The sequence below is a fragment of the Dioscorea cayenensis genome, chromosome 9, assembly GCF_009730915.1.
Source record: "Dioscorea cayenensis subsp. rotundata cultivar TDr96_F1 chromosome 9, TDr96_F1_v2_PseudoChromosome.rev07_lg8_w22 25.fasta, whole genome shotgun sequence".
NCBI classification, from domain to species: Eukaryota; Viridiplantae; Streptophyta; class Magnoliopsida; order Dioscoreales; family Dioscoreaceae; genus Dioscorea; species Dioscorea cayenensis.
Genome location: NC_052479.1, coordinates 4520927 through 4546175, shown reverse-complemented (window position 1 = coordinate 4546175; position 25249 = coordinate 4520927). Strand labels below are relative to the sequence as shown.

At 37.1% G+C, this 25249-nt stretch overlaps 1 protein-coding gene across 1 annotated transcript; it reads left to right on the top strand.

The window, feature by feature from the left end:
* The first annotated feature begins 1378 nt into the window (after nucleotides 1-1378).
* On the top strand, nucleotides 1379-4262 carry LOC120269307 (ervatamin-C-like). Its single transcript, XM_039276639.1, has 5 exons — nucleotides 1379-1833; nucleotides 1920-2146; nucleotides 2238-2378; nucleotides 3283-3502; nucleotides 4126-4262. Exons 1-4 carry the CDS (start codon nucleotides 1383-1385, stop codon nucleotides 3493-3495), a joined length of 1032 nt encoding a protein of 343 aa, XP_039132573.1. The 5' UTR covers nucleotides 1379-1382; the 3' UTR covers nucleotides 3496-3502; nucleotides 4126-4262.
* The last annotated feature ends 20987 nt before the right edge of the window (nucleotides 4263-25249 follow it).

The window sequence follows — 25249 nt, the reverse complement described above, 5'->3', positions numbered from 1 at the left end:
TCGGAAATAGTTCATTACCGTGTTTGGTTGTCATGGTAATCAATTTGTTAAAATATAAAAAGTTATAAAATTATCATGGTAATCCAAGATAGACACCAAATTTGATAGTAATAGGATTTCCACTTTTTTGGTAATATTTATAAGTTGGTAATGTGATATTACCATCCACATTACCACCGGTGCTATGCCAAATATGGTAATATTTTCAGATTACCACGTAACACGTGGTAATCTTTCTACATTACCGCAAACCAAAACACTTTTAGTATTAGAGAATCAAAGAATAACTCATTTTGAATTATTGTATTCAATCAATTTTAGTGCTTTCATTATTAAAATTAAAATTTTCAAAAACATGCATGATAGAATTAATTAGGGTCTTGGGCGATAAGTTTGTCCGTATGTCCTTTCAAATGACAATTAACTCTGGAAGGATGAGAAGGAAAAATATTTTTGTATGTTTACAAATAACTTAGAGGCCTTTATTCACAGTTTTAGTAATTTCAAAAAAAATTTCATACCTTTGAAGATCTTTTCCCACGTCCTTGGAATGATTAAGTAGATGGCCCAGCAACACCATTGGCAGTTTCAGAATTTGGAAAAGGACAAGTACACTTTTAAGACGGAAACAATCATAAGAAGAATATATTAGGAAAGTTTCAAAATTAAAATGTTTGAGAAGTTCAGAATATAAGAAAACTTGGAAAAATTTTTGGAGTCGTTGATCCCTTGAATTGGATGCAAATTCTTGAGACAGTAGTGTGCTTAAAAGCTGAGAATTTATCAAGATCAGAGAAGAGAATATTTGTTATGAAAAAATAGATAAGTTTAGGGCTATATATAGGATTTTGATTTTTTTTTTTTTTTAAGTTTTTATAATATAATTCCTGCGCTACTATCAAAACTAGCTGGGCAAGAAGTAACTTCACAACTAAAAGAAGCGATGGTCAGAAAAAAGTAATTTCATAATTTAAAAATCACATATTCAAATAGCTGTTGGTAGTTGCTTGGAAGCAGTTGGGAAACCTGCCCTATCGTGCTACAATCCAACAGAAAATCATATATGATAATTAACTGGCAGCAAATAACAGTCTAGCAAAACTTTTATAATAACAGTGTATGTTTATGTTAAGATTGCAATTATATAAGAAAGTTTCCAGATAAGCAAAACTAATTTGTGATGTTTTAAGAAGAAAATTAATAGTGAAGGGCTTTGAAAAAGATCACCGAGTTATAAGATACTTTAGGGAATCCTATATATGAAGAAGCCTCCATTTCACAAATGAGATATAGGACAATAAAGGGCACCCTATGTGGAATGCACCATTATAAACTCACTCACACTTTGCTCCAAGTCTTCAAACTTAAATCCAACTCTTCCAATGGTTTCCCCTCTTGCATTATTGTGCATCTCCTTCCTCTTCATTTTTCCTTTATCCTGCTCTTCATCCATACCCATTCGGTCAGAGTATGAAGTTAGTTTGCTCTTTGAGGGTTGGCTAGTTAAACTTAACAAGTCTTACAAGGACTCATCAGAGAAGGAGAAGAGGTATGAGATCTTCAAAGATAACCTTCGGTACATTGATGAGCATAATACCAGGAATCACACCTTTACTCTCGGTCTTAATGTATTTGCCGACATCACCGTGGAAGAGTATAGGGCCACTTATTTGGGCACTATGCCACCATCCCATAGTTTATATATGACAACTGATGAAAATATTGAGAAAGACGAGAGTGATGATCGCTACTTCAATATGACAAACACTCCAAGTTCCATTGATTGGAGGGATTTGGGAGCTGTTACTCCTGTCAAAAATCAAGGCGGTTGTTGTAAGTACACTTTGTTTATTATATCATAATTTTACATATTGATGGTTTTTTTATTATTATTTTTTAAACTAATGACATATGTGCAGTTAGTTGTTGGGCTTTTGCGGTGCTTGCAACAGTGGAAGCGATAAATCAAATCAAAACAGGAAATTTAATTTCTTTGTCAGAACAACAATTAGTGGACTGCCATAAGAAAACTTGTCAAGGACATCAACTCCATAAAACATATGAGTACATTGTAAGCAATGGTGGGGTTGACACAGATAAGGACTATCCTTATAAGGCTAATGTTACCAAGTGTGACACGGCAAAGGCATATTTGCATTTTATCATCTCATCATTTGTCAACCTCTTTTACAGGAATTTTCACTTGATTTATTTTATTTTATTTTATTATTGTATAGGAAAATAAAAAAGTTGTGTCAATCGATGACTATAAAATGGTCACTCAACAAAATGAATTCGCATTGATGGAAGCCGCTGCTAACCAGCCTGTTGCTGTTATTGTTGAAGCATATGAGCGGAATTTCCAGCTATATAAAAAGGTCAGCTAATAATATGTTAGATTACATCTATCTTGTCTGATTGCTATCTAGCTAATGTAATTTAATTTGGTTTCATATTACCTCAAACACTATCTTAATATAATTCTTATTTAATCTACATTTAATATTTATGTATATTTTATCATAATCTCTAATGGACCGTTAATTACAGAATAATAGTTTAGTTTTGCCTGTATCAATTTTATCACGAAGCTTTTTTGTTTTTTATAAGTTAATATGTAGTTGATGCATGGATAAATTATAATTTGGCAAGTAATTTTTTTGATCGTAAGTAAATGGATATAAATCTATAGTCTTGGATGATTAATATCATATCGGTTGATTTGACCTATTTTAATAGTGTAATTAATGGCATGAAAGAATAATATAAAAAGACCCGTCACTGCTTATTTGTTTAGCGAATCTCTAATCTAAAAGATGGATATTTTATTTATGATTAGCCTCTTATTTTCCTATCTCCCATCCATCTATTTTCTTTACTTATTCACTAGAGCAATTAGGATATCCAAGCTAATCCGAGGCAAGTGTTCGGATCTATTATGAAATAACAAGCAGGTGCCCAACCGACCTTTAAAATCATATAAAATCTTTTTCCATAACGGGTACAAAAAAACTATTTATTTTTGCGCAATTGCTCCGTTACATTTGAGTGAAGCTAAATTTATGTTTGTCTAAGAGCCCATCTCAGAACTGAGGTGTGAATTGTGTATTTTGATGCCGGGTTATTCTATTTTGTTAGTTGGATATCTGTTTAATACTTTGCCTATTTTGTTAGTTGTGAATTGTGTATTTTGTTAAAAATTGAATAAGTTCAACTTTTAACTTATATTTGGTGAAAATTATTACTGATAATTTTTATTTTTTTATTTTTTATTTATTTTAGGGGATTTTCACTACATACTGTGGGACGAAAGTAGATCATGCAGTTACTATAGTAGGCTATGACAGTACTGGTGGTGTAGACTATTGGATCATTAAAAATTCATGGGGAGACTTTTGGGGGGAGGCTGGTTATTTAAGATTGCAACGAAATATTCAAGATAGAGCTGGCAAATGCGGTGTTGCAGAGTGGCCATATTACCCTATAAAAAACTAAATATGTGGTAATTTAAAATTTCTTTTCCCATTAGTATTTCTATATTTCAAATATATATATATATATATGAATCTTGAGATTAAAATCAATGATCATGCTCATGAGAATCAATGCACATTCTATCCCAATAAAACCTTATTGAAATGGAAATTAAAAATCAACAAGTAAATATATCACGCTACTGCTAAAGAAGGAAAAAAAAGGACAATAAAATTCGATATTGGGTGACTTTGCCGTCATTCCATTTACATAGGTTTAATCACTCATACAGACAGTGACGTGATCTTTAGTGTAGCTATATTTGTACTAATTAACAAACCAAAGAAGCATAGCTATAATTTCATGCATTCATCATGAGGATAAAATATACGTAATCTTGCGTTGCCCAAAATTGGAACTAATTCAGGAAATCCCATTATTATGTTAATATTTGTTTAATTGACTAAATTCACCAAGTTCCAACTTAGCTTTCTTTTCTTAATTAGATTTTTGTGGACCATACAAGTGATATACATAATTATTTTTATGTGAAGATCTCTAATTTTTAACTTATTATTATGCTGACCTTTTCTTTTCTTTTTTTTTTTTACTTATGTTGACTGCTCTTCTTGTCTGTGTTCAATAATCAAGGTTAACCCAGTTCAAGTACTGTAGGCACCATGCAGGAGTGCACGTTCACATATGGTGATGAGGAGGTTAGCTAAAGAAAGACATGCTAATGAAATATATAAACAACTTAGTGTTGCATTTTATTACTATTTATATAAATTAATAATGTCTACCAATTTGCAATTTTTTGCAAATAAACAAAAAATGGAAAATCTCCATTTTATTTGATGTATTGTTCTATAACTATTATCCCCTATTTGATTGTCTTCATTCTCATTATTAAACAAAATAATTTTTTTTAGATTAAAACAATAAAATTTGTTTTTATTTTTAATCTGAACCGTGATAAAAATGGAAGTTTAATTCTTTATGCCCTCTCTAAAAATAATCCCTTATCTCTTTGTAAAAAAATTAAATTCTTTCCAAGAAGTAAGTCTGAAAGATTAAAAGAATGACATGGGGCTTATAAGTAAGAAATTTTTTCAAGTTGGCTTTAAATCACAAATTCCCTTTTATACCCAAATTGTTATGGTGGGTGACTGCATGCGACAAAAGAAAGCATTTGATCATGCTTCAATGATATATACCAAGCCATACCTCAACAATGAACATGCAACGGATAAAATTATTGTTAACTGACGCTATTCTAGTTAATCTCTCGGATTCACTCTTGCTCTCAATATGTTTGCAAATGTAACCAGGGATTGAGCACAAGTCCTCCAACCTCAGCGTAAAATGGCATGTATAATTTTAACAATATGGTTATGATCCCAAATTCCCTCTACCGACTCGTGCTGAGGAAAACTAAGACAATCTAAGCAATAAATATAAAATAAGTAATAATTATTCAAAATAATCTCAGGATCATCTATAGATCAGAATTAATTAATGGAGTGTACTTTGTTTACTCCACTAAACATGATCGAGATTTTATTACACAATACAAAAAACATCCATAGTAGATCAAACTAGCAAGTGAATTCATAAAGGTTCTTATCAGTGAATGATCACTTAGTCTATTAGTACTAGCTAAGTCCTTTGCATAGAGTGTTCGTATTTCGTTAAGAAAGTGGGTGCAAACCTCTGCTCATGCAGGTGGAAGACAGATGTGTTGAGCTGATAACTCTAAAACTATGTACACATATAAAGTGACATGTCCATTTTTTTTTAAATAAAAAAAATTAAAAAAAAAATTGGCTGTCATGAATAAGGAAGAAGATTTTTACAGCTTATGTATGATATATAGCCATTAGTTATATTCAGCTGACTTGGTTAAGCTGCTCCATATCCTAAACCTAATAAAACATTGATAATATTTAACTAATAACAATATTAAAATTCTTGGCGCACATGCCAAGATCGCTTGATCGCGGGCTTCAATGGCGAGGAGAAGGGCCAAATCATGATATTCATGGTGATTTCGCAGTCACTACGGGTGGATCACAATAGGGATGTGGTACCCTATCCTAATTTTCGATCTCAAGTCTTTTTTTAGATTTTTTGTGCATGCATTAGGGGTAAATTGGTCATTTAGCACTAGTGGCATACTTGCATGAATACACAGTGGGTTGTGTGTGAAAACTAGCAGTAAAATGGTCTTTTAGACTCTTTTCTTTCTATTTTATATTATTAAGGGCATTTTGATAATTTTTCTTATTTCGAAAAAAAATAAAAAAGAATTGAAGGAGGATAAGAAGCAACGTGGCTGGCTTCCTTCCCTCATTCTTTCTTTCTTTTTTATTTTAATTTCTTTTCCTTCATTCGGCCAAGAACCAAACTTTGAAAAAAAAATTCGCCGTCGAGTTTTTCCAACGAATCAATGCCTCTACTTTCTTCCTCTCATTCTCTTGAGCTTGGTAAGGCTTCGATCCAAGGTTTTTTCTTTGTAATTTCTTCGTATTTAATCATTTTCGAAAAACCTTCAAATCCTAAAAATAAACCTTGGTTTGAGTTATTTTTAGACTCAAATTGAAGCCCTCTACCTTGTGATTCGTTTGTCTGTATGTTTGTCAAGAAAATTTGTGATTGGGTATTGTAAATCAGCAAGAAACCATTGAACAAGTTCTGGTTTCACTGTAGCAAATTCGCGGCTATTGTAGTAAAACGAAGTTACTGTAGCAATGAAAATCTTTGGCATTTTATTGTATTTCTTTTGTCCAAATCGAAGCCCTTCTTACGTGGAATCCATTGACCTAGTTTTACTTTGGGTTGAGGTCGTTCGGGTCCAAAATGACGTCGTTTTCCCCTAAAACCCTAGTATTACATGTTCGACATGTAACCTTGCATTCACATGCATTTAGTTTCCATTCTTGTGTTCATTTGTTCTTGGATTCATTGCTTGATTCTAGGTGGTGAAGCACCTTCAAGGGGAAGAAAATTGCCTACCAGTGAGCTCGTCTCGAAGCGAGACGACTGGTTCAGTGAGTGGTTTAGTTGTTAATTGCAAAGATTTAATAAGAGTATTATAGTATTTTTTTATATGTTTTATATCATAAATTTGATGATAAATCAGATTTCATTTGATATATATATATATATAGATATTTTGAGCATGAAGTTATTTGGTAGAAACGATTCTGGTGCGCTTATACATATTTATCTTGAAGAAACATGTTTATGGAATATGGTTTGATGTATATTTTGGTATATAAACATGGTATGGTTGATTCCTTGAGTTGGAATTGGAAAGAATTGCATGTGGAATTTGGATTTTGATGGTGACAGCGAACTTTACTCCGACACTGCAGTGTAAGGTTCCACGGTCCAGCCTAATTAGAGGCGGCGTGGTCAACCCTGAGTTTACCGTGGTCAAGAGATGCACGGAGCCATTGATAGGAGGTATTTTATGTGAGAAACCCTGGGTCACCACACGGGAATCTTAGTGGCCAACACCAAGGAAGTCATCATTGTGAAATTTTAAAAGTCATAAAATACCTTGGTGGTCTCGTAGCTAGTCGCGGTCACGATTAGCTTGGGAATTGTTTGAGGACAGCCTGTATTTTCAGCGGTGCTCAATGTGTTGGAAAATGTGACTTACCTGTACTATTTATAAATCATTTTGGTCTCTGTTAATCTGTTGAATACTTGGAACTTCTTTTATATGTTATTATTATTGTGGTAATTACTATTTGAAATGCTTTTATTACTCTGTTATATCTATTTTGTCACCACTCACTAGGTAATATCTGTTACTCACCATTCTCTTTTCTTCTCTCTCAGACTGCGACATTGGACTGGGTTGTGCTAGGTAAGCAATAGACTAACCTATCTTTTCTACTTGTCTAGATTAGTTTGCAATGTATATGCAAACTTTATGGATCCACTGGACTTGACTTTTGTCCTGTATTTTGTATTTATATTTTTTGGTTGTATTTGGAACCCTGGCTGGTCCTGTTGTGGATTTTGTATCTTTCTTTAGTAAGTTGTGTTAGTAGGGTTGTTTTGAACCTTATGGTGACTGGGAGGTGGGACACTATAGAGTCCACTCCTTGTTGTCATGGCGATTGCCGCGTGCCTGGCTAGGGTTGGGATTTCACAGTCACTATGGGTGGATCACGATCGAGAAGTACTCAGAATGTTGTGGTTGAGGTGAAGGATGTTCGTAAGGATGAGAAAGATCATCAGGTTATGGAGGAGAGAACCCTAGAGGTGAGGAAGTTGAAGAAGAGAACGATTGATGCTCTAGCTGATAAGAATTTGGTGGATCGGTTGTCTAATGGTTCTCCTTTGAAGCAAAGCAATGGGAGTAAAGAGATTGTTGGATCTGATGCTGGTTTGGTGCAAGATGGAGGATTGAAACCCTGGGCTACTCTTCTTGCTGATAATCGTTTAAAGGAAAAATATAGTGAACTGATGTTTGTATCTCCTAATGTCTCTAATAATCAAAAGGTTGTTCGATTTCATTCGGCAGAGGTTTTTCAAGAGGGGAAGAGATGGAATAATGCACTATTGGGGTGTGTATATGGTTTGAAGCCATGAGTGAAGCGAATTACTGCTTTTCGCTCAGGCAAGATGGAGCAAGTATGATTTGTTATCTGATTATAAAGGTAATTCAGAGTTGTTTCTCTTCCAATTAAGTGATGAGCAAGGGTGTGATCAAATTTTGGCTGATGGGCCCTTTACTTTTGATAATCATCCAATGAATCTGAAAAATGGCAACCAAGATTGAATCAAGATACGGCTGCTTGTGTACTTCCTATATGGATTCAACTTCCTGGTTTGCCTTGGGAGTTCTGGATAATGGATATGCTGAATAGGATTGGGAGTGTATATGGGAAGCCATTATAATGTGATAATGCACATTATTAAAAATGAAGTTGGGATTTGCTAAGATTCTGGTTGAGATGGATTCTTCAAGGAACTTCCCAGATTTTATTGAGTTGTTTAATAAAAATGGTGTTGAGTTCAAGCAAAATGTGGTATATGAATGGTGACCATTAGCTTGCTCCAATTGTAAGAAGTTTGGACACTCAAAACAAGATTGTAGATTGGGGAAGATGTAGAAATGCAATGGAAAGTGAAGGATAGATCAATCCATGAAAGGAATTTTTAGAATTCTGTGAATTCTAGTTTGCTAGATGTTAATGCAAGGGGTGATGTCGTGATGCATAATGAAGAGGATCATGTTGTTTCTATTCCAAGGAGCTTTGGGAATAGAAATGAACATGGTATTGTGGAGGAAAAATGGAAAAAGATAGTTAAAGGGAAAGTTTCTGCTAATGATGAAAAGGAAGCTGTGATTGTTGGTTATGATAGATCCCCTAAACAATGGAGAACTGATATGTGTAGTAGTAATACTGAATTACATCCTATTGATATGCCCAGCTGTAGTAATAGCTTTGGTGTGCTGTAGGAGGATAAGGAGGGGGATGTTATACTTTCTCAAGGCACTATTTTGTGTGGGATGGTGGCTGGTGATGGCAGGAAGGGTAGGAAGACCAACCTGCCAAAAACCTTGAAGAATCATTATGTCATGGAATATTAGATGGCTCAATAGCCCTCTTAAGCAATCTGGAATTAAATCTGTGATTGCTAAATATAGGATTGTAGTAATAGGAATTTTGGAAACTAGGATAAGGAAGGGGAATTGGTATGATATTTGGAGTAGGCTGCAGGTTTCTTAGTGGAATCTTGTACACAATTATTCAAGTAGTGATCAAGGGAGAATATTGGTGCTCTAAAAATCTAGGAGAACTAATGTCAATGTGATTGAAGAGCAATTGCAGTTTATTCATTGTAAGGTTGTCATGGATAATGGTGTGTTTTTTTGGACTTGTGTGTATGGATCATATGATCAGAGTGTAAGAAGGATTTGGTGGAGGGACCTTACGAGGCTAGGAAGAGAACTATCTAAGCCTTGGTTAATACAAGGAGATTTTAATGCAGTATGTAGTAATGAAGACTGAATTGGAGGTATCCTTGTGAATTTAGAAGCTGCAAGTGAATTTCAAGATTGGATTTTTGGCATCGATTTGGTGGAGGTACAGAGGACTGACTCTAAATACACTTGGACAAATTTTCAGGAGAGAGATAGGAGAATTTTCAGAAAACTTGATTGGTGTTTTGGAAACCATTTGTGGTATAACAAGATAGGGGAGGCAGCATGTTCGGTCTTTAATTGGAGCTTATCTAATCATTGTAGTTTGTTGGCTGACATGAAAAGAAATTCAAGTAATGTAAAGGCCCCATTTAGATTTTTTAATATGTGGTGTGATCACACAGAATTTCTTAGAATTGTTGAAAAGATTTGGTGCACTCCTATTAAAGGGAGTAATATGTTTAAAGTATACCAAAAACTGAGGATGCTACGTGTTGAATTGAGAATGTTGAATAGAAAGGTATTTGCTATGATACCTAGGAAAATTACTCAAATTTGTAGAGGATTGGAGGAAATCCAAAGGGATTTGCAATCTAATCCATTTAATGCAGAATTACAGAGGACTGAAAAAGCTTTGATGATTCAATTACAAAAGCTGTTACTATGGAAGGAAGGCTTGTTGAAACAAAAATCAAGATGCCAATGGGATAAACTAGGGGATCAGAATTCTCGGTTTCTCTTTAAAATACTATAGCAGAGAAAGGCTAGAAATCGCATTTCACGACTGAGTTTAGCAAATGGTGAGGTATGTGCAAATCAAGAGGCTATCACAAAGGCTGTGTTGGATCATTTCAAAGATTTTCAGTGTACCAATCAATCAAGAAGAGGATTTTTTGATAGTTTTGTATTTCAGGAGATGGTTGTGACCAACAGTGATTGGGAATCATTATGTGGTGTTGCTTTTGAGCAAGAGATCAAGGAAGCTTTGTGGAGCATTAGAGATGATAAAAGCCTAGGACCAGATGGGTTTAACAATTATTTTTTTAAAAAGGCATGGAGCATTGTGGGTAAGGAAATTTGTATGGCAATTAAGGATTTTTTTACAAATGGGAAAATGCTTAGGCAAGCAAACTGTACATCTATTACTTTGATACCCAAAGTTACTTGTCCCTAGTCTTTAAATGATTTTAGACATATCTCCTGCTACAATGTGATTTATAAAATGATTTTAAAAATCATTTCTAGAAGATTGAGAAGAATTTTGGGTGACATTATTCAGTTGAATCAATCCGCATTTATTCCTGGTAGGAAGATTGCTGACAATATTTGTTGTACCCTGTCCTGATCTTAAATTTCGGACCTTTTTAGATTTTTATAGATGCATTAGGTGTAAAATAGTTATTTATCACTAACGACATCCTTGCATGATCACACAGTAGCATCTGTATAAAAACCAACCAAAAACTGGGAGTAATTCAGTCGTTTGGATCCTTTTTCTTTTATTCCTTTAATTGGAGGGCAAATTGGTCATTCTTCAAAAAAAAATAATAAAGAGAAAATAAAGTTAAAAGCGATCTAACTTCTCACCTCCTTCTTCTTTCTTTTCTTTCTTCCTTCTTTCTCTCATTCGGCCGAACCTTGCTTCTTTCCTTAGAATTTTTTCGGTGATCTTTTCTGGCCAATCAAAGCATCTATCTTCTTCCTCACATCCTCTTGAATACGGTAGGAGCTTTGATCCAAGTTTTATCTCATATTTTTTTTTGTATTTCATCATTTTTATTTCTTTAAAAACCTATGTCTAAATCTTCAATTATAGAGATTGTGAGGATGATCTTCTTCTTTAACCTGGCTCTAATACACTATGTTGGAAACGATGGTCAGCGAAATATGCTCACTTAAGATATTAGGAAAAGGAAAAAAAAATGCTTGTATAAAATTAACCTTTTGTTCTCATAACCTTTTCCTCTTCAACAAACTCATTGATGATAGCCTATTATATAGATCTTACAAAAAACTCTTAATATTCTTGAAACTCCATATACATAGCAACTGATGAGTGTACAATGTTCATGTATTTTATATCATTTTGTACACACATTTGGCTTTTATTAGAATCATATTGTGTAATTCGATGATAAATCTAGTGTGTCTTGAATTCTCAGACTTTGCACAGTACTTAAAGATGAGGAAGAACCAAGCATTCTAGACCTTAAGCAAGAAGTTGGAGCTCTCTCAGCATCAATTAAACAAGGGCAAGGTAAACCAGGTGGCTTACTACTAGCTTACAGCCTGACTTACGGCGGTAAGCATTTTCCAGAGAACCTTGTGGGCACGTTTATGCACATAAGGAGGAGTCCAGAGCCAAATCAGAGAACCTTACGGTCAGGACTTACCCTTGTAAGGATGCCAATAAGGACCATTTAGAGGAACTTACGACCAGAGCTTATGCCCATAAGGATGATCGTAAGGAACAAGATAGTGAAGCTTACAATCGAGCACTTATGGCCGTAAGCTGGACCATAACATAGACATAAGACCTTATGGATGGGACATACAGCCATAAGTGATCCCTTTACACTCGCGACCCATCATCTCTAGCTCTTTACGGCCATGTTCTTATTCCCCTAAGCAGCCCATACACAGACGAGTATAAATAGATCTTATGAGGATTTTTAGGGCATTCTTTGGTTTTCTTTTGTTCTATTCTTGTAGGTGAAGTTAGAGAAGTAAGAAGATGAATCTCCAAGGCTTATGGGGCAATTTCTAAGAGAGAATTGGATCTATATTCAAGGGGATAGGAGATTATAGCTATTAGGCTCAACTTGGCGGTGTCCGTGGAAGCTTTCTTAGGGTTTCTCCAGCGATCCTCCTACAACACGATTGAGAAAGGGGTTTCCATGCTTTCTATGTTTTCTTTTGTGTCTTTTATCTTGGATGCTTGTCCTCCATTTAATGGACGGCTAATTTGTTAAATTTTGGGCATAGTTGAACTCTAGGGTTTACTTTTTGACATTGGTTGTTGGATCTTCATGGTTTAATTATTTTCCTAATTGCAATCCATTCTATTTGAATCTAATCATGTGTTTGAATGCTTGATTATTAACGAGGCGAAAGACCTAACCATCATACTTGGTGTGCTTTATGACGAGTAGAAATACAGGCCTAATATAGACATGCCGTGATTAGAGGGAATTGTGAGTAAGCCTAGGTATAGGGTACTTTGGAGACTCCATCACCCTTAAATCTCCTAAGGGAGTTAATGATTATCTGTATACTCTTTGCAATCATGTGGAGTAGATTTTAGGAGAAATCACATCTCTACTCTATATTCGGATTAAGGGTAATCTCTTCTTATAAGGGACATTATCTGCTCAAGTAATCATCATTATCTCATATAGAGGTTTCATAGAATGCGAATGGGATTGTGTGAATGTTTGTATCAGCTTTGCACCAATTAAGTTACTCTTCACTCTCAAAAGGGAAGTTTAGTATAATTCTAGAGACCTCTAGGTTCAAATAGGATTGCAAACCTAGACAACCTTTGTCATGTGCTTCATAGCCCTAGAGGGATGCTATGCCTTAATATTGTTTCTTCCCTTGATTTCTCTCCAACTTTATTTCCGTATTCTTTTTTTTCTCTTTTATTCATACACACATCATTCGATCAATTAGGCTAATTTTTTAAAAAAGGGCTAATACTAGTATTCTCTTTCTTCCCTCTAGACCGACACTCTGCTTTATGCACGTTATTATTATGCGATCGGTACATACACTTGCATCCCTATCAGCAACTCATGACCTTTTTCACTTCATATTCCTAAATCATAACATCTAACTTATTATGGTTAACCCCATATTCTATTTCCTTACATTATTATTATTTTTAATAATTAAAGGTTTAAGTTTAACTTCTAACATGCTATGCTTCTCACTTGTGGATTCGGCACAATATGCAAGGCCTAAAGCCACAACTGAGACCACACACTTGTTTTGATTTCTCTATTCAATGACATCATCTACTTGTAAGAACATTGATGGATCCATATTTCTCTCTAGAGAAGCATAAGTCTTTACAAACTTTCTAATTGGGACACAAGCGTAAGCGCCGATCAAGTAGTAAAGTGTCCATGAAAGCAGGGCATCGATCCACAGGGAAGATTGAGAATACTAGTACTAATTCATATCCCGAAATTTAACTTAGATGAAAATAGTGATGTGTGTGAGCAAACTAAGAAGCTGATGATGATCCACAAGTGCATGGGTCGTCAAGTAATACCTCTCCCGTAAGCACGAGAGAGTTGTATTCCCTGGGGTCCTAAGAGCTGCTATTACTTTCCCCTAGATGGCACTATCTAGTCTAATAAAGGTAGGTTTGAAACAAAGTAAGAAAATAACAAATGAGAAAAGTATGAACAAATGGACTAAGGCTCACCACATAAACACATTAAGGAAGCAATTAACAATGAAAGAGCGAGGTCCCAGGGCGAGGATCCCCTCGGGACTACTAAAGCTAGAAGGATGCTAGAATTACACAGGCAAGGTGGTTTTGGGCCAAGAGTTATCCTAAAGTAGGTTACTCCAATGGTCACAGTGATAACCCCTAATCCTATACGAGTATTGGTTCGGAATATCTTCCAATCAAATCCTCCTACGATCGCATTATAGCTGGGGAAATCTCTAATTAGGGCCGATACTCATTACCTAGGTCCAACCCTAATGGTTGGAGGGGTATGAAATACTCGATAGTCACGGCATATTCATACATGAAACCCTTCCAAGCTAGGTGAGTCTAGCACAAGGGTGATGGTCACGTACCAAGTACAACTTAGAAGTTGAATCGCAGAGTTCTCATACAAAAAAACACATCAAAGAACACCAAGCTTTAACCACAAACCAAACCAAAAGCACTAGAAGTAAATTACAACATCCATACAAACAAGTTTATTCAAAGGTTCACCGGATGCTCGGTGACCTTGGAAGTCTAGTTCAACATGAATAAAAGAGAGATCTCAAGGTACATATACATTTTTAACAAACCAAAAAAAACTCCCTTGAAATGTTGACTAGAAGATGGTGATCAGAGCTTGTTAGATCTGCACCGGCAAGCTCCTTAATGTTCTCCTTGATAGCACTCCTCTTCTTCCCTTGGATTTTGCTCCTCAGATCTGCCTTCTCTAGCCTTCTTGAAGCCCTAAGTGATGATGGTGGAGAAAGGGTGGGCAAAGATCCCTTCAATGATACCCTAAAAACCTCTTTTAAAATCTTCTCGGGATGGCATACGGTCTGGTTCACGGTCAGTAAACAAGCCATGAAATCTTCGGTAATTCTGCCAATTTCTTAGTAAGTTGCTATAGTACTGCTACAATTAACCTTCTACAATAGAACAGCTATAGTAAGCTGCATCTTCATTTGGCTCGCGACCGTCTTAAAGGTTGTGAGGTTGCCCATGAGGATTTCTAGACTTAGCATTTTTCTTCATCCCGTTATACTACAGTGCTTACTATAGAATCGCTATAGTGCTTGAGTGCCTAAAACACCATTTTGGTGTAGATTTCTTCCCAAATACGTTCTTGGGCTCATCTAGCCTTCTCCTATGCCTATAACACAAATGGAAATGATTAAACCATATAAAGGGCATCGATTCATCTGAATACACATGTATAGTCATAAACATATATGCATAAAATACATATATTTAGGCGTTTATCATAAGCAAGATAAAAGAAAGCAAGAAAACGGAAATAAAATTGGTCAAAAAATGAGGAAAAGGGTACAATCCTTTCTCTCCAAGATGGTTGGCTTGAATCTCACTCCAAAGTTGCTTCCAAAGCCCTAGAGATTCACCCATCTTCTTCCCTTAAGCCTAGCCTTCAAATACCATCAAAGATGTCCTTAAAACCTCCCATCAGGATTATTTATACAATACCCCTTATGAGCTGCTTACGGGCATAAGGATGTGGCCATAAATAACTGGTGATGATGGGTCATGAGTCTTACTGGATCACTTATTGTAGCAAGTCCTGTACTTATGATCTTCTGTATGTTATGGTTCAGATTTTGGCTTTAAATGCTAGACTATAAGCTTTTATGTATGCCCCTTGCAACCACCTTTGCCGGAGTATGCTCTACTTGTATGCTCCTCTGGATGATCCTTAGGGTTTGACTTATGGTATAAGTCTTACCCCTAAATCCCTCTTTATAACTTTATGCTTCTCCTTACAGATATAAGCATGCCCACAAGGTTCTCTGGAAGAGCCTTCTAGCTGTAAGCCCACTCGTAAAAGCCCGTAAGGAATCATGTTTGGCTTGCCCTTCTTTAATTGTCGAGAGCGCTCCATCTTCACTGTTTTTGCTCCGGAATGCTTCTTTTGGTTCTCTCTCATCTTCAAGCACTACCCAAACCTACGAATAGAAAACACACCATGTTTAATATTGAATTCCAAAATATAACTCTAATACATGCCTAATGAGTGTACAAAATGTTATAAAATAATGAATAATTGTACACTCATCACTTTCTTATTGTCATACCATCCTTAAAACTCTCACCAACTAGTCTCTATCTGTCAACAACTCTAGAATGAGAATCCCATAACTGTCAATGATTGCTCGCCTGCAAGAGTACAGGATCGCCAAGGAATACCTTGTGAGTGACACAAGGGTCGTATTCCACGGGGCTAAGAAGCTCCTATTACTCCTCCATCACCTATTATCTAACCTTACAACTTAAGCATGGTGGACTATTCTAATAAGTGCAAAAGTGCAAATAAATTGCAAGTATCAGAATTATAAAGCCACACAAGAGATCACAAGACCAATGATGATATAAAGAGGCCTAGGGATGAAGATTCCCTTAAGGGGTCATCATGACAAATATACGCACGTTAATAACATAGCAAGGGTGATTTAGACCGAAGAATCTCAAGATTAATCCAATCCCAATTTCTCTACGATTGAACCCTAATCCTATACGAAGTCAATAAGGATCTCTCCCTAATCACATTCCTACGATCGCATTAAGTGTAGGGAAATCCCGCAATAAGGACACAGTTACCCTAAGTCTATCCTTAAGATTCAGAGGGGCTACCGACATCCAATTTCTCGACATGTCGATCCAAGAATACCCCTTTTAGCTTATTAATGATCTAGTAACTACGAGTAGGTCACATCTACATGTACAACTCAACAAAGAACTAAGGATCTCTTCATTTAATAGTTCTAGACATGAAGAACAATAAGCCAAAACATAAATCAACCCAATGCATTTCAAATAAGAGTATAGCATACAAAATACATGATGAACCCCCCCAAGGTTCATCTACACCCGGTGGCCTTGGGGGTCTAGTGTGTCATCATACAAACAAGTATAGCAAGATCAAGAAAAATAAGAAACAAATATATAAATGGCACTCCCTAGTCCAAATGATGATGAAAAAGAGCTATGCAGGCCGAATAACACTTCCTCTAGCCAAATGAGTGCCGAATGCTCCTCCTCCCTTGATGGTAAAGCTCTCTCCTTGAAGTTCAAGCCCTTGATCACCTCCAAGCCTCAAGCAAAGCTCTACAAAGATGTCTTTGTTCTCCTTCCTTTCTTCCTCCCAAGTGTTGGCTGCCAAAAGGTCCAAAAGTCCCCAAGAGAACCCTCGAAATGCTTCCTTATACCCCCCCCCAAGCATACCCCCATATGGAGGTCGTATGTGGCTTAAAATGAGACTCAAAACTCCCCCAAAAACCATCCATACTGGGTCAATGAGGGGGTCTATGATGGGTCTATGAGCGGGGCAATGATGGCCTTAGTGAGGCAGTATGAACAAAGCAAAAAATCAATCCCGGGGACAATCATGGCCTCATTGAGGCAGTATGCCTTCAAACAAATACTTCTCTTCTCTAGCTACAGTGTTCATCCCGGCGTCAATCCCGGGCAGCATTGAGGTCGTATGGCCTGGATCAATTCCTACCTCAAAAATCATACAGGTGCTGAAGTGGTTGCTACAGTGATCTTGCCACAGTGCCACTACTACAGTACTCCAGCTATAGTAAAAAATGCTACAGTACCACGACCTGGTTTTCTTCTCTTTTTCTGCCCAAATAGTATCTCCGTGTCTTACATGGCGTTTTCATGCCCTGCAAAGCAAATAATACCCGATTAAGCATAAAGCGGGCATCAATCCTTATAAAAGTACATGCTAACAATAACAAATACATATACTAAAATACATACATTTAGACACTTATCAAATATCCCCACACCTAAGCGTTTGCTTCTTCCTAAGCAAACAAATCATGAAAAACAAAGATAGTGATAAGTGGCTAAATGTATTACCTCCGGCTCAAATAAATATAAGAATCTACAAGAAATGGAAAATGTTATACAGATGAGGAGTTACAAACAGTAAGCACAACAGAAAGATCCTGTCTCACCTCTTATACGTCTGTACCATGTGTGTGAACCTTGTATTTCATCTGCTCTGATCAGGTCTAGCCTACTAACTTCAATCAGTACAGCTCTAGATGCTAATTACTCCATAGGCAAAGAATACTGAGACTTAGAATGCTAAGTGCTACTCCAATGAACAGGTAAGATCCTTCTAACTCTTATACTTGAAATAACTCCCTTTTCTTCTCAGAACATCTAGTAGGTCGTCAACAAGGTTACTAGGGTTTTTATTTTCATTTCAGTTTTTTTTCATCATATTTTTTAGTCCGACTAATGTAGACTACACCAAAAATTCTTTCTAGAGGGTGCACATGCTGGTTAGGCAAAAGAGCCACCCAACTACTCGATTACAGTCTACATAGACATATTCATGCTTCATTAGTAGAGGAATATTGACATAGGGCTAGCTCAACAAGACTTAGAAGTCCTTAAGAGTTCATTGAAAGAAAGAACTTAGAATTATAATGCTAAGTACTCAAAGTTGTGTGTTAAGCATAAAAGAGAGTTAGAGTAGTCATGTTGGCTATTCCCAGGGCATCAACACAAGATTTAGTGCACAAGAAAATACTAGAGGTGAAACATGATTCAATAGAGAACAAAAACATGTAACTCACATCAATCATTAAACCATGCTAGAAGAGTCTTACAATAATGAGAACAATCCATCATAGGTAACACTAGCATGCAAATAATGACCCTAATACATGAAATACACCATCCCTACACCTAGTGTTGTACATTGTCCCCAATGTATACTAATCATGAAAAGCATAGTAATATATACATTGAAAACAATGGAGGAGGGTGAATGCAAACTTCCTCGGTTAATCTTGTGCACACGGCGAGATATGACCCAAACAAAAGATGTTGAAAGCTTTTTATGTCGGGTCCGGCTTCCATGAAATGTGGAGAGGCTCACCAAGCTCCCTTAATGCCACAAGGTCGGTAGGGCATCCCCTCCCCAACTTATTAAAATCAAACAAACATGCAGAAAGTAAAACAACACAAATAAACTAGAGAAATAAAATAAGTGTCCATGCTCAGAAGTGGAATAGATCATCAAAGGCTGCCGCAGATGGCAGGGCGATGGAGCAGGAATGGTTCTCTCATCTTGCTTTGCCTCAAAGGTACTTAACACCTCCAATGTAAGTTGGCGAAAAGTAGGATTATCTATTGAGAATAAATTCGCCCAACCATTATGAGATAGTAATTCCTTTACTTGTTCATCCATCCCAAGTCCCTCTAAAATACTCCACTCAATGTGACCAAAAGTGCCAAAAGGTTTGGTCTTCAAAATTTCATATCTTGCTTTGTGAAGAGCATTAGAGAAACGAGATTCATTGAGTGTGTGAGAATCATTTCTAGGTCGTTTGGAGGCATGTTTCTTGACGTTCGGCATTCCTACATAAAGAATAAATCATATAAGGTTTAAAGGAATCCAAGAGAATGCAAAATGTGGCATGAAAAGGGCAAGGTAAATGAAAAATTCAAGTGAATAGAGTCCATACGGCCGTATGGGGGCGGTATGGACACTATTCAATTTGCAAGAGTTTCCCATCATCATGAAAATTGAAAACATTTGTACATAAAATCAAGATATTCCATATCCATGATGTTCATACCACACAAGACAAGAAACATGCTTGAAAAGATCCACAAATAATCTCAAGAAAGCATGTAAAAATGAAGAAAAGAAAACTAGGTTATCAAAGTCCTTACCGACAAAAACTTGAGAAAACCTGAGTGAAGCTCGGGGGAAATCACTAGATCGACTTCTTAAAGAGGTTAGGGGATGATTTAGAAGAATAAGGATAAGATTCGGCCATGGTTTGATGAAGAAAGAAGAGAGAAAATCGGGTGGAGAAGAAGGATAATGAAGAGAGAGAAAATGTGGCAAGAATTACATGGGAAGCCCAACCTCATACTGCCTCAATGAGGTCCTCATTGAGGCCGTATGAAGTAGTTCAAACTTTCTGGATGGGGCATACGGCCTCAATGAGGTCCTCATTGAGGCCATATGGCCTAAGTCTTTTTCTATGGATGGGGCAGATGGCCTCAATGAGGTCCTCATTGAGGCTGTATGCCCCCTGAATTTATTTTTAGGGCTTTTAACACTTCTCCAAGAGCATGGGCATGGCCAAAAGGTGTTCCAAAACATCTCCAACATGAAACAATGGTTCAAAATTTCGATAATACATGATATGATAGCCAAATCAAGTGTTTCTCATCGATGAAAACAAGTAAACAACCACATAGACGATGATAATAATATACAAATTAAGGAGAGCATGGACTTATTCAAATTCAAAACTCTAAAGAAAACATGAAAATAACACTAACATGAACACAAAGAACATGAAAACATGAAATTAAACCCCCGAATGCTTGGGTTGCCTCCCAAGAAGCGCTTGTTTAACGTTAAGAGCCTGACATACATTGTTACTTACCTCATGGGGGTTAAAATAGTTTGAAATTACCCCCGGTCATCTTTGAATTGTTGTTGTTAAAGTATAGCTTCAACCTCTGTCCATTCACCTTAAAAGTACCTTTTTCGGGGTGAGTCACCTCTACTGCTCCATGTGGGGAAACTTGAGTGATCATATATGGACCTGACCAATGTGACTTGAGCTTCACTGGGAATAGTTTCAGCCTCGAGTTGAACAGTAACACTTGATCCTCTTCTTGAAATTCTTTAGGATGCTTGATATGTATGTCGTGGTACTCTTTCACCCTTTCCTTGTAGAGTTTCGAATTCTCATATGCCATGGTGTCCCACTCATCTAATTCATTCAATTGAAGCTTCCTTTTGTTGCCTGCAAGAGTAGAAATCAAGATTCAGAAATTTAATAGCCCAATAAGCTTTGTGCTCAAGTTCAATAGGTAAATGACAGGCTTTTCCATAAACCATCCTATAAGGAGTGGTTCCTATAGGGGTCTTGTATGCGGTTCTGTATGCCCACAGTGCGTCATCAAGGTGTTCTGCCCAATCTCTTCTACATTGTGCAACAGTTTTCTCCAGAATTCTTTTTAGATCCCTGTTGGAGACTTCTACCTGCCCACTTGTTTCTGGATGATAGGGTGTTGCCAATTTGTAGTGGACATTATAACGTTTCATAATTTTTGAGAATTGAGCATTGCAAAAGTGAGTGCCTCTATCGCTAATTATTGCGCGGGGTGTTCCAAATCTGGAGAATAATTTCTTTAAGAATTTTACTACCACCCTTGCATCACTTGTTGGCAAAGCTTGAGCTTACACCCATTTAGACACGTAATCAACAGCCACAAGGATGAACTTGCAACCATGTGAGCTTGGGAAAGGCCCCATAAAGTCAATCCCCACACGTCAAAAACTTCACAAGCTTGGTTCCAGTTTTGGGGCATTTCATCCCTATGAGAAATGTTGCCCACCCTCAAACATCTATCACATGTTTGTATGAACTTGTGGGTGTCCTGAAATAATGATGGCCAACAAAATCCTGAATCAAGAATCTTCTTTGCATTGTAGTGGCCTCCAGTTGGTCCTGAATGACAGTGCTTCAAGATACTCAAATCCTCTGTCCGTGACACACATCTTCAAACAACCTGATCTGAACAAATTCTGAATAGATAAGGGTCCTCCCACAAATAGTGCTTCAGGTCTGAATTTTTTTTTTTCGTTGTTGATGTGTGAACCATTTTGGGATGACACCCCTGACTAAATAGTTGGCAAAATCAGCAAACCACGGTGTTTCACACTCTTCTACTACCTGAATACTATGCAAGTGTTCGTCAGAAAATGAATCATTGATATCTTTCTCCCTCAAAGTATCGAGATTGGGATTCTCTAATCGGGATAAATGATCTGCTGCAAGGTTCTCGGCCCCTCTCTTATCTTTAATCTTGAGATCAAATTCTTAGAGCAATAGGACCCATCTCATCAGACGTGGTCTGGCATCAGACTTGCTAAGTAGATATTGCAATGTGGAATAATCAGTATATACCACCACCTTGGAAAGAACAAGATACGATCAGAATTTATCAAATGCGAACACGATGGCAAGCAACTCTTTTTCTGTTGTGGTATAGTTCTCCTAAGCTTCCATCAATGTTTTGCTTGCATAGTATATGGGATGGAAGTGTTTATCTCTTCGCCGCCTAAGGATTACACCCACTACAAAATCGCTTGCATCACAAATCAATTCAAATAGAGAATCCCAATTTGGAGCTACCATTATGGGTGCTTGAGTGAATTTTTCCTTGAGCATAATAAAAGATTTCATACAATCATCGTCAAACTTGAATGGTACATCTTTTTTCCAATAGTTTCATTAAAGGTCTAGCAATTTTGGCAAAGTCCCTGATGAATCTTCTATAAAAACCTGCATGCCCAAGAAAACTCCTAATGGCTTTCACTGAAGTTGAGTGAGGTAACTTCTCTATAACGGAAATTTTTGCGTTGTCTACCTCGATTCCCTCTTTGGAAATTTTGTGACCCAGGACTATCCCTTCTTAAACCATGAAATGCCATTTCTCCCAACCTAGTACGAGGTTGGACTCCTCACAACGAGTAAGAACACATTCTAGATTCTTGAGGCATAGCTCAAATGAGTCGCCAAACACAGAAAAATCATCCATGAACACTTCCATAATGTCTTCAACCATATCTTCAAAAATTGCCATCATGCATCTCTGAAAGGTGGCAGGGGCATTACACAGGCCAAACGGCATTCGGCGATATGCAAATGTTCCATAAGGGCATGTGAATGTGGTTTTTTCTTGGTCTTCTGATGCAATGGGAATTTGGAAGTATCCTGAAAAGCCATCCAGAAAATAGTAGTATGAATGCCCAGCAAGCCTCTCAAGCATCTGATCAATAAATGGTAGTGGGAAATGATCCTTTCGGGTAGCATCATTCAATTTTCTGTAGTCAATGTAGACATACCATCCTGTAATTGTTCGAGTAGGAATTAACTCATTCGTCTCATTGGTGATTACAATTACCCCCCTTTTTAGGTACTACTTGCACTGGGCTCACCCATTCACTATCAGATATTGGATAGATAATGCCTGCACCAAGGAGTTTGATGACTTCAGCCTTTACTACTTTCTTCATGTTTGGATTTAGTCTTCTTTGTGATAAGGCTGAGGGTTTATGACCATCCTCCATCAAAATTTTGTGAGTGCAAAATGAAGGATTTATCCCCTTAATGTCAGCTATCTTCCAGGCAATTGATTTTTTTTGCTTTTTCAAAACATTCACCAAATCTCTCCTTTGTTCGACTGTAAGGTTTAAGGCAATGATGACATGAAGCTGAGTTCCTTCCCAAAGAAATCCATATTCGAGGTGTTCAGGCAACTTTTTCAATTCTAGTTCAGGTGCTTCCTTTGTTGAAGGTTGTAGATTTTTATTCAGTAGTATATCACTTTGTTCTGGTTTCTATTCTTCTGCAGATATTGAGCTTCCATCTGAACTCTCATCGATGCCATACATAGGTTGCGTAATATCCTCAGTTTTTTCCCCCTGATCTTTGCTAGTTTCAGCTACCAGAATCGACTGAGATGCTTACAGTTTTGCTATGTCCAGCGCAGTTAAGTCAGTCGGGATACCAACTTCTTCTTTCGTTAGAACTCTTCCATAATTCATGAAGTCTGTAAGCATAGCCTTGCAAATATTATTTTTATCTGCTGTAATAGTGCCTTCCCATGGTTTAAATCTGCAAATAGAATTGTCTTGTATATAGAATAAGTGATGTATAAGCGGTACCCAATCATGCCAGATATCAACCATAATCTACTCACTCCCTTGTGTAAAGTCCAAATCTTCCATAATGAACCTCTGATAAGTGTTTGTGTGATAAGAATGCGAAGTGTTCTTTCCTTATGATGAGCATTACTTTTATCAGGTTTTAACACTAATATGTGTGTATTTATGTTACTTTCAAGCAGATAGGGTTGTGAGGCCGAATATTAGAGAAAGAAGCCAATGTGGATCATAAATGCACCATTTGGAGGAAATCTTGAGAAGGTTCAAACGTGAAGACATAAGTCAGGTTCGAAATGCGGGAATGTGTGTCAACCTTCTCGTATTCAAGTTAGCACAACGATTTGGAGGGGCACAAGGGCAGTCACATTCAAGCATTCCGGCTGGTGCATGTATAGCAAGATCTCCACCAACATGTATGTTATTGAAAAAGCAAAGTAATGTACGATGTAAACGTGTGCCCGTTTATGTTACCTCGATGAAAGCATGGATTTGGGAGTGTTTCGGGGTCGGCAATGTAGCAAAATACTGTAGCAGATACTGTTCACAGCCGGCCGAAGAAGGATGAAAACAAAGAATCCACATGGGCGTGCGTTAATTCCACACACCCGTGTGAAAAATCCACAGGGGCACCCACAGGGGTGTGTGGATTCCTGATTCTAACCCTTTAAGAGCCGATTTCAGGATTCTTTTTTCTCCATATTTTCCCCAACTTGAGAGAGGACTTCGGTTAGGGTTTTGAGAGGTATTGGCTAGGGATTTGGAGAGGTTCTACGGCTCCAACATCGCGCTCCGTTTGGAAGAAGGTTAGTGGGAGAGCTTTCGTCGGCACCAATCCAGTGAGGTGTATCCTAGGACGGACAAAGGGACCCTTGGACGAGTAGAAGACTCTCCACAAGACCATCGCCACGATTATCGATGGGGTTTTCTATGGAATCTTTGCTTTTACATTTGATTTCATTGATTGTAATTAGCTCCATGGAGAGCTAAACCCCCTAGTGGGTATTTGTGAACCCTAGGATGTATTCATTTCATTGAACATCTTTATTATACTTTCAATTAATTGATGTTTTATTTGAGTTCCAATCTTGAATGCTTGATTGTATGAATACTCCCTTAGAGTGACACTAGGGTTGAGAGTTCTTGTTGGTAACCCTTGTGAGTGAGTGACACACCGCAAGAGTTAGACAAAGCTAGATTGGAGAGGGTTGAGAGGGTGAGTCGAGAGGTAGTGTAGCGTCCTTTTTCCCCTCTGGTGTGATTTATTCTACCTCCATTTCCTCAAGTTATTTGCGGTCATAGTAGAGAGAATGAGCTAAAGGATGATCTTCCGTTGGGGCTTAGTTATGGGTGCAACGGAGTGAAGCGTTGAAGTGATTTTAGCATCTAGGGCTTAATTGTGGCTAGGGACCTTCCACCTGGACCAAAGGGTTAGGTCTACATCTAGGAAGAGGATTTATCACTTGGAATCCCTAGAACTCATTGCAATTCTATACGATTGCGTGGTTGAGAGGTTATTCAATTTCTCCTCCGGGACATGTATAAAGTTAGGCATGGTTGACCTTAGATTTGGGACCATGTATTTAAGGATCTCCACGACTCATTATTACATCAGTAAGAAAGTATAATAGAGGGTCCTTGCACTTGAAAC

What these genes read in the sequence shown, in the direction of transcription:
- LOC120269307 (XM_039276639.1), top strand. Translation starts at nt 1,383, where the DNA reads ATGGTTTCCCCTCTTGCATTATTGTGCATCTCCTTCCTCTTCATTTTT. An exon ending in CAAAAATCAAGGCGGTTGTT is followed by an intron (nt 1,834 to 1,919) that starts GTAAGTACACTT and finishes ACATATGTGCAG; the next exon opens with TTAGTTGTTGGGCTTTTGCG. An exon ending in ATTTCCAGCTATATAAAAAG is followed by an intron (nt 2,379 to 3,282) that starts GTCAGCTAATAA and finishes TATTTATTTTAG; the next exon opens with GGGATTTTCACTACATACTG.